The following is a 9,995-nucleotide window of genomic DNA, read 5'->3' on the forward strand; positions in this document are numbered from 1 at the left end:
TTCTCAAAGCAGTCATATTTTTGACTTTCCAACTGATCAAGAAATAATTTCAGCATAATTTTGACAGCCTGCAGCTCCAGGGAAACTTGCATGTGTTGCCACTACAGCTGAATATATGACCATAAATAATGCTCTTCTAACTACAGAAGACTTTTCCAAGTCTTCAAACAGTTGCTCCTAGTAAATATTTTCCATTCAGTTTAACGTATATGGAGCAGAGTACCCACTTAATATAGAAACTTATATTACAAAACTAAGCTAGAACGTCAGGATTTCTTGGGGAAAAAACACAAGGAAAAGCAAGATTTCCTTCAACTGGATTCTCTGAGCCCTCTAAGTTTTAACTCAGGCATTTGTTCTACCCTTGCTTTTCAAATTTAAAAAAACCCACATGGGTATTACAGTGGTCTGATGAGTTGTCTTGATTACCTGCTTTATAGCCACATTGTTTGCCCAGTTACAGAATACTTATACACCAGAAAATACAACAGTTCCAAGGATGTGGAAGAAAGTCTGAGCAATCCAACATAAGTGCTTGGACTTGTTTTTCCCATCACAACAGACATTTAGTAAAATACTATGAACTTGTTTGTCATTCCTTCCACAAAAAAAAAACCCCAAACAAAACAATCCCTCCCTCCAAAATTTAAGACCTTCTGCTTGAGGAAGTACTAAGGGATATCTCCTGCTTGGCTGAACTGGGGACTCTCACAATTAAGCATACCGAGAGATTGTGGTTGATTTAAATGTCTGAAGAGGCATTGATCCATAACCCTTCCATATCTGGGATGTTGCCCCATCCCACATACTCCAAGACACTACAGCCTATGAATCATTCCAGAACTGCTGCAACTTTCAACTCAACTTATTACAGTAAACCAAAAGCAAGTCAATCTTGCTTTTTAAATGACACTCTGAGCACCAGACAGAAGCTGACTAGCTATGTGGTCAGGTGTTACTGCTTCAAGGGTATTAGCATCCATCAGAGATGAGCAGGCAGGTTGGAGAAGGTAAAGGCCTTGATGTTTCAACATCAAATCACTGTAAATCTCTCTAAATACTGAAGATCCAAGCACTAGTAAAATGTGCTCCTCTCGGTAGCTTCCTAAGCAGCCCAGAACCAAAATGAAAATAAAAAGTACATTCTGCATCAGACTAAAGGTTTCTTCCTCAGAATCAGCTCAACTATATTTTTCCAAGGCAAGACAAGATGTTAAACAAGTGGAATATGAAGTTCCTGCAGAATTTCTCCTCAACAAAAGAATGTACCTACACTCCATAAACAAAGTGGAGTTACTCAAGAACAGAATTAAATTAAGGGTTTTATTCTGTGACATCCTCGTTTTTGTTGAAAGGAATATTTAAACCACCATGAAATGCCAGTTAATTTCTGCATACAAGGTAACATTCTTCCATCTTTCAAGGCCATAGCAAATTGAAAATTAATCGGATGTTCTAATTATCTGAAGGCGTATCATCCTTAGCAGCCATACTTTTGATTTAAGCAAATAAGAGGCATTGCTACACTAGTTTGAAGTAGCAAAGTCTAGTTCTCAAAACCACCACCATCATCCCACACGTCTGCCTTTAAATGCACTCTTTCAGAGGGTTTTATTCAGATTCACAATGCACATAAGGTCTTTGTTAAAAGACCCTTCTGTACATGAAGAAAATTATGCCTTAGGCAACTACAAGCTACAGAGTTAAGACAGCTTTCTCTATAGAAAACTTTTCCCGCAACCCAACATTGCTATATTTACTATCTCCCAGCTATATTATATGGCATTTCCTTGTTTTTATTATATATACAGGAAGTGCAAGTTAATACAGAGATTATGCTAAAGTATATATAAAGTATATAAGAACTTGAACTTAAGATCTTGTTTAACCTCTGTGCAGATTTTAAAGTGCAACAGGCTTTGGGTTATCCCTAGTTCTATCCAGATGCTAAAATAAGGAAAAAAAACAAAAAAGGAGGTTAAATGAATTGGAGATCACTGAAACTGAATAATAAATTTCACATAATTTTAAGACTGGTTATTTTTAAATAAAACCCATGCTGATATATTATCATATAGCTGTATGAGAATATAGAAACTTTACATACTAACTTATCCTAAAGCCATTATAAAACACACAAAACCAAAAATCAAGCATTAGAAAGACTGTTGGAGGAGAAAAGAGTGGTTCTCCATTTATACTGACAGATATACAAAATAAATGCATTTAACAGCTATAAATAGGGTAAAAAATGATGCAATGAAATTCAGCTGGTATTTATTTTTGTATGCTTTGTAGGTTTTTTTACATTTCAACTGTTCAAGTGTGAAGACACATACAGCCTGAAATGGCTTCACAAAAATATTACAATGAAACAGACTGATTCATGCAAACAGCAACAGGACTACTAGAGAATATTTATCAAATCATAAAATCCGTGTTTTGTTTAAGTCTGCATGTCTTTAGTCAGTTTTAGGGTAAGTTGAATTTATCCAAGGAGGAAAACAGCTCAAAGCACAAACAATTTAAACCAATAACATAACAGAAGAAATCCTCTGGGGGGGGTAGAGGGCAGATAAAATCTGTTCACAATTGAACACTTTTGTTATTCTAGTAGCCAGCACCCATTCTGTCTGAAGTCACAAAATGTAAAAATAGGATATGAAATTCTGTGATCAGTAGCAAAGGTGTATCCAGAAATGCAGCAAATTCTTCCAAAACAAAAGCAAAAACAGCATGCATAAATGACAACACAACCTTTTTGGAAGATGCTGTACTTTGCTTTCACAGAAACTAAGTTCTGATTCTTATTAAGCAACTATTTCATGCATTAAGCATACAGCACAATTAAAACAGCCACACATCCACCCACAAACAAAATGTAACATCAAACCCAATTTTCAAAATTATGCAGTTCAAGCACACATTTGCTTTCTCCACTGACGTGAACGTGCATGTTTGCTATAGCCTTTTGCCAACTACAACTTTTAGCTGAAAGAGGTATCATTTTCAACTAGAGCCAGGGAGCTGTCAACGACCCATTCTAGTGCCATTACAGTCAAGGTTGTCACAGGCAAGGACAACATAAACTCATTGCGAAGCAAATTAACAGGATAATTTTCTCACCTCCAATTGTACTTTCTTGAAACTCATGAAACTGTCCTTTTACAAAACGAAGCACCAAACTTGATTTGCCAACTGCAGACTCCCCTAAAAGCACTAGTTTGAACTGGCAAATTTTATTTGCAGCATTTGGCCCATTGGGTCTTGTTGCTCCTCTATTAGCCATGCTCAAATTAGATAGAAAGAAGTCCTTTGTTTCAAGCTCTTGAAAGCACGTTCCAGGATTCAGTTCTCAGGGGTGCTTCTGCCAGTAACAACCTGTTCGTTAAAAAGACAGTGGGTGGTATTAGATTTATGAACCAAGTAAGAAAAATTTAATTTTCTAATGCAACATGAATTACATATAAGTTGTCTTAATATTTACCAAAGTCAATAGTCCAGGGTACATCTACCATCACTGTCAACTACAGACAAAAATCTATGACAAATGAACCACTCATCTTGTTCAGTATTCAGTCTCCCCATTAAAGCTTCAAATTAAGACATTAAAATCCATTTATGTTTCTTCTTGCAAGATTTCAGACTCTTATTTCTTAGCATATCAACACTGAAGTATAACACAACAGATTCAGACTTTCACATAATTAGAAAATATCAAATGACAAGAAATAATTATTTTTCCATAATTTTGTGATTGTAAAGAAATATTCCAAAGTCAGCATCACTAAAGGATGCTAAAAAAATCGAGTAATTTGGGAAAACTCAAATCGCCAAATCAAGTTATTTGCAAGTATACTTCATCAACTCACTTCTATCAAGTATATTAAGTGCAATTTTCTTAATTACAGAAGATCTTGACATACAAATGATTAATACATTCTCTAGTTAACAACTACTTTTAGAAGTAAAAATAATGCCTTCCATATGTAGGAAAATAGAAAATTTGTCTTGACGAGCAAGAATGGCAGATCACTTTGTGCAAGTTACCAGAGAACTACCTTATTACAACAAAATATTTCCAATACTAACACACCTCCTAGCTGATCAACACTTACAACAGAGATCTTTGTTAAGAACAAGTATCAGCAGTGTATTCCTTATTCTACCTTCTCTTCTTTCAAAAGCCTGAAAATACCTCTCCCCAACATTTATTTATATGGACAGGGAAGCCTTTAGACTCTGCTGGTATCCCTTTCAAGCCCAAGGTTTATGAACAGTAGAGGTTAAATCTTTTTGCAGGTTGGCATTGCTGTATGAAAGTCTGACATAATAATTTTCTATATTCGCTTCCTTCCCAGTTCCCAAAACTCCACGCAAGACCACAGGAAATATACTTCAGTGATGGTTACTCAGCTCTCACTAAAACATCTGCTTCTGTACTTTGGCTACTCCCCCGCCTATAACTTTGCCCTACTCCAGGTTGATTGTTTATTTGTATTGTGCATTCCTGTTGGGGATACAGCTTTTCTAGCATCTAGGATGCAAGTTAGTTTAGAGCACATTCTCCTAATTAGAAAATAGCTTTAATACACATGCTGCAAAAAGGGTGAGCAATCATACTACTTTCAAATGGCTTCTTGCTCTTTCTTCCATGTGGTAAAGCAACTACATTTTCAACAAAGCAAGTCTTTACCTATCTCTCCATTTTAAACCATACCAGGCATTTGGGCATTCCAGTTTGCTACACACCTAGCTACGACACTAGGCCTTCATTCTCCTTCTTAACTCTCCCTTCTGTAAACCCAACACAATTTCAAAGGAATCTTCTTTTCTGGAAAACGGTGCTGACACTTTAGCAGAAACCCATTCTCAACTAAGATAATCCCTCACAAACCAATTTCCATGCAATAAATGAGAAAATAATGCTAAGGTTTCTTCTTCAACAACAGTTGAAAAACTTGTATTTTATTTCTCGTAGTAAACAGAACTTGAATACAGATCTTAGATTTTAAACAGTTAAAGACACTCCTATTTCCTCACTTTGCTCCTTTTCCCATACCTCTCAAAATAATTTAGCTTCTTCTGGTTAGGATATTCCAATCTTGTATTCATCCCTGTCTGTCCTGCGTCCTGTTTGACTATTATGATACCCTTAAAACAAAAGGGTTTCTTTAGTTGCACAACATGATCTAATAAATATCAAATTCTAGATATATGTTCTTACAAACACGTGAAAGCATACTAGAGTGAATGTTTCTATGAAGCCCCTATGCTTCTATTAAAGAAATGTTTCTACTAAAAAAAGCCCCTGCATATCCCACTGTTATTATTAAGTACTATGAGAATTACATATTAAAATTCTTACCCATTAATTTAATTTATTTGGCTATTTTAGAATAGAGGAATGGATCCAGTTATTCTACAAATGCCAGACCTTTCATCCTAACAGCATAAAACAATTCCTGCCTAGTTGGCGTGGTGGTTCTCAACCACCTCAAGGCTGCTCAACATGTGCTGCTGAAATAGGCTTCAGAAGTTGTGGAACAACTTGGGTAAAAATGGGTAAGTAACAACAGTTAATCTCTCCTTAACTATAATACAAGAAAGAAAGCACTAAAGCATAGTCAAAACGTAGGTAGCTCAGAATACTGTTAGCCATTTGTTTATCTTTTCCTTGGGAAAAGTAATGAAAACAATTAAGTTATTTCTGTTCTAAAATGAAGTACATCCATTTGCTGTAGCATTCTAGTGTGTTTGTATAACCATGAAATAATCTATAAGCCTTTTTATCTTAATTCATCCCATGTTTTTCTAGACTCGGTAGCGTTAATAGAGACATAAGGACTACATCCAATGACCATGTGAGTTAGTACTCTTTGGAGCAAGTGACTTCTAGATGACAGCAGCAAGGAAATCAACCCACTATACTGGTTACTCACTATGGCTACTTTTTGGTTACTGTTTCCCATATTGACTGCAGAAGGGGCCACGATAAAAAAAATCAGGCAAGACTGACTGAACTCACATAATATCTGTTTGTTTCAAGCAGCCATTTACAGCTTTTAGTTACTCAGATTTTTATCACTTACAAAACAGTAATTACTAGCCCTTGCAAAACTCCTTCAGGATGCAAAGCTGAAACAGGTTGTCAAAAAAATACCTAGTTCAATTTTTATAGATGCCCAAGCTACAGAAACTGTAGCTACCAGAAAACGTCAAAGTTTACACCCTTGTAACACCCCTCCCCCCTCAGCACAAATCATGCTAGACACTCAGATACCACTTACAAAAATAACCAGCTGTCAAGCTGACACGGATCACACTACCTGTGAGGAACGCCATCAAGTCCCAGAAACATACTGCAACCACTATTTATTGAATAGTCATAACAATATATCTAATAACTTAATAATAAAACCTACTACAGTTGTATCACTCACATTTTAACAGTTGAGGACAAAAAACATAAGCACGATTGAAAACCTGACAGAGGACATCCAGATGATTTTTATATATTAAAAAAGTCACTAATGTCTTCTATAAGTGTATATAAAAATCATCACCTTTTGAAGTTTCAGACGCTATTGAAATTTTTCAGTAATCTTATAACACCACAGTGCACAAACACAAAAAACAAAGGAAAGACTTTCCTAACCTGGAGAGGAGCAGTACTAGTTTGACATAGCCACTACAGAATGTTTTGGCCTGTTCTTTTCATGTGTGTGTGCAGAACACAGTGCCTCAAAAGGATTAAAAGCAGACTTCAATGTTACAGACCTCACACATGCTCCAAGCCTCAGGTCCCATTCACTTTCCAGTTCCTTAAGTCATCTGTGTCAAACACTAGCCTTGAGAACCACAGAAAAAGCAAAACACAGAAGACAGGAATACTACATTCACTAACCACTACCCTCCCGCAAAATTCAGGTTTTTGACAGATGAGTCCCAAGACAATTCTGAACACCTGACTGCAATGGCTTAGCAGCAATATCTATTTCTTATCCTTAGCTTTAGCGAAAAGCTCCAGGAAAAGATCCACTAATGTGCACTACATCCCCCTCCCACCCTTTTTGTATGCTAAGTAAAATTTGCAAACTATTCATTTGTTTGGAACACGCGAAGAAAGAAAACCTTGAAAAGACAATTTCATTCATCTACACAAAAGCAAGCACAGGACTTTGACTTGAGTCAAGCTTGTAACCTGATATGTATGGATGTCATGTAAGGTAATCATTTATAGAAAAATCTGCTAAGGAAAATATTATGGAAGTTTCTTAGATGGATGGCTTGATATGGGTAGAAATTAGGGAGATGTTCTTACTTTTATGGAGTTTTATGTGAGAACTCCATCCTACATTAAAAAGCAAGGCCCATTTTGCAGTCTTGGGCACTAATAGGTTCTTCCAGCAAGTAGGAACTTTCACTCCTCTGGTGAATATCCCCCAAAGGGACAGCAGCTCCATGCTGAAATGCCAGAACAACAAAGTTTGGAGCATATTATTTGAGAAGTACTCCAGTTAATTCTACCAAGTAATTTACCAGGTGTTGGATATTCTCAGCACTTTTTACAAGAGAAATTTAAATGCTACTAGATAGTCTTCGTTAGTGAGTTTTATATATGAAAGAGAAGTAATTATTTTACTAGATCACTACAAAAATTTTATTATGCTTGAGCCTGTGTACAAAATACCAACAGTCCTAGCCAATACCTACAAATTTAGAATTCAATGGCAAATTCAGTCATGTAAGCATTCTGATCAATGCCTATTTTAAACTACAAGAAAGCTAATATAGAAGTATCAAAATAACACTCGTGACAAAAGCCAGCCTACTAAAGGGATTAAGACAGCTAACACTTGTTCCTACAATGAATAGAATTAAGTGCATTACCAAATACGAAGACCACAACAAAAATTCATGGTAAATTTAAAACTGGAACATTCCATGATTTTTATACTTGAGAGCAAATGCCAGTATTTCTTACCATGAACATACTTACTACCGCAATAATTTCTAATAAACTTTTTTCACACTTCATGAACAGAGACAGATCATACAATACTGAGATTGTCATCATTATCTACTTTAAATTTGTTTATACTGGATTACCTTGAATGTTCTGAAAAGCACTATCTGAAGAGGCACTGATATATTAGGCACTCCTACTAACCAGGTTTTTGTTATTCCCTTCTAGGTTTGACAGAACTAGTGCAGCACCTTACTGCAGTGCTCAAGACAGTGATACATACAATTATCAAAAAGCATGTCATATGCAAGCTAGTCTATATTGAAACGCAATGAGACAGTAACAGGTGAATCAATGCAGTCACTGCAAAAAAATCATGGCCTTCCAATTAAAGATAATCCCACAAGATCATGTGACTGATGTATAGTACCAATTGCTTTCAGATAAACTGGTTTATCATACAGGGAATGTAAGTAACAATGACTGTACTACCATTGTTCCTAGCCACCTCAATTCAGCCAGCATTATCTTTTTCTTGACATTTCTTATTAGAGAATAACAATACACAGGTTCAATTCAGCTTGCCTACAACTCCACAAAGTCACTACCAAACTGGAAAAAACAAAAGAAGTCATTCTTTTCACTTGGTCTGAACATTACACGGAAGGAGCTGAATAATTTCAGCTACTTACTTAGCTGTTCAGCCTCTCTTTTCCATCCCCAAGCTCTGAAAGAGGCATAAGGCAGGGGAAAAAAAACCCCCATCATTGAAAATACTGAGAGAATAGCCTATCATGGTCCTATTGTTTGGAACATTTTGATAGCTCTAAACAATTCAGCTCTCCTCTAAAACACGAAAGACCACAGGTTTGTCCCTTCACCGCCCTGTACCTTTACGTCTCGCTCTAATTAAGTCTTACATAGCGCACACCCAGTAAACTAGGCCTGCCGCGGTGCCCCAGATGGCGACGCGGTGTCTGTATATTTAATTTCCCACCTTATCCACCGTCCTTCCTCCGGCCGCAAGCGAAAGGGAAAGCGAGAGACCCATCTCCCAACCTCCCCTTCCGTATCTCACGTCCAACTCTAAGGGAACAACCTCGCCCTGGCGGCTGGCGCCGGCGATAACTCACCGCAGGGGACCCGCAGGCAGCGGCGGAGGCTCCCGCCTCCCCTCCCCCGCGGTCCCTTCCAGCCACGGGAATAAGGGGAAGTGGGAGAAACGGGGGCGCCATTTTGAGAAGGGAAGGGACCCGCCTCTCCTCCCCACCTCAGGGCCCGAACGACAGGCGCTCCCTCCTCCTCCTCCTCACCTGGCCAGGCCGCGGGGGGAGGGGGAGCCGGGCGGCGCCGCAGCGACGTCTGTCTGTCCGTCCGTCCGTTCGTCCTGGCGGGTAGAGGAGAAGGAGGAGAGGGAGGAGGGGAGGCGGCTCCTCGGCGAGGTAGGGGCGAGGGGCGGGGGCGCAGCCGTGCCTTACCCAGCGCGGCCGACGACTTCCGCCGCCTCTGCCACGACCAAAACACACAGAGAGAGAGAGCGAGCGAGACACACAGACAGACAGACAGACAGACGTACTTCCGCCGCCGCCCGCCACGTCACGGCCAGCACGCGGCATGCGCTTCCGGTTCGCTCGCCCGTCACGTGTCTCCTTTCTTTCCCACCTTTTTCCCCTTCCTCCTTTTGTTTCCTCCTCTCCCCCCCCCCACCTCCGGGGGGTTCCATTAGCGACGGGGAGGGAGGGAGGGAGGGGCACGGCTGGGGTTCTTTCCACACCCCTTCTTCCGCCTGGATGGACTCGTAGAGTATCATCATTGGAGATCATCGAGCCCGAGCGTACCTGTGCACACTAAACCATAAACGTCCCTGCCATGGGCACCGCTGGAACTAGATGATCTTTAAGGTCCCTTCCAACCCAAACTGTTCTATCATTCTATCTCAGTAAGCACCTCATGTGCCCGCCTTTTAAACACCTCCAGGGATGGTGACTCGACCGCCTCCCATGGCAGCCTCTGCCAGTGCCTGATA

General features: G+C 39.2%; 1 protein-coding gene across 4 annotated transcripts in view; it reads right to left on the reverse strand.

The window, feature by feature from the left end:
• RAB5A (RAB5A, member RAS oncogene family) overlaps positions 1–9,570 on the reverse strand; it is a 17,993-nt gene extending 8,423 nt beyond the window's left edge. Inside the window, exons 1-2 of one of the 4 annotated variants that reach the window (XR_008448530.1) lie at positions 9,283–9,506; positions 3,127–3,381 (exon numbers count right to left, since the gene is read on the reverse strand). Coding sequence is in view for 3 of the 4 variants with exons in the window: in XM_054058793.1 (XP_053914768.1) it covers positions 3,127–3,289 (163 nt within the window). In the remaining variant the exon portion in view is untranslated. Of the gene's footprint in view, positions 1–3,126; positions 3,382–9,102; positions 9,230–9,282 lie in introns of those variants that run through there. The other 3 variants (XM_054058793.1, XM_054058792.1, XM_054058794.1) reach the window with 3 other exon arrangements.
• Positions 9,571–9,995: the final 425 nt, after the last annotated feature.

Source organism: Cuculus canorus, chromosome 2, assembly GCF_017976375.1.
Source record: "Cuculus canorus isolate bCucCan1 chromosome 2, bCucCan1.pri, whole genome shotgun sequence".
Lineage (NCBI taxonomy): Eukaryota > Metazoa > Chordata > Aves > Cuculiformes > Cuculidae > Cuculus > Cuculus canorus.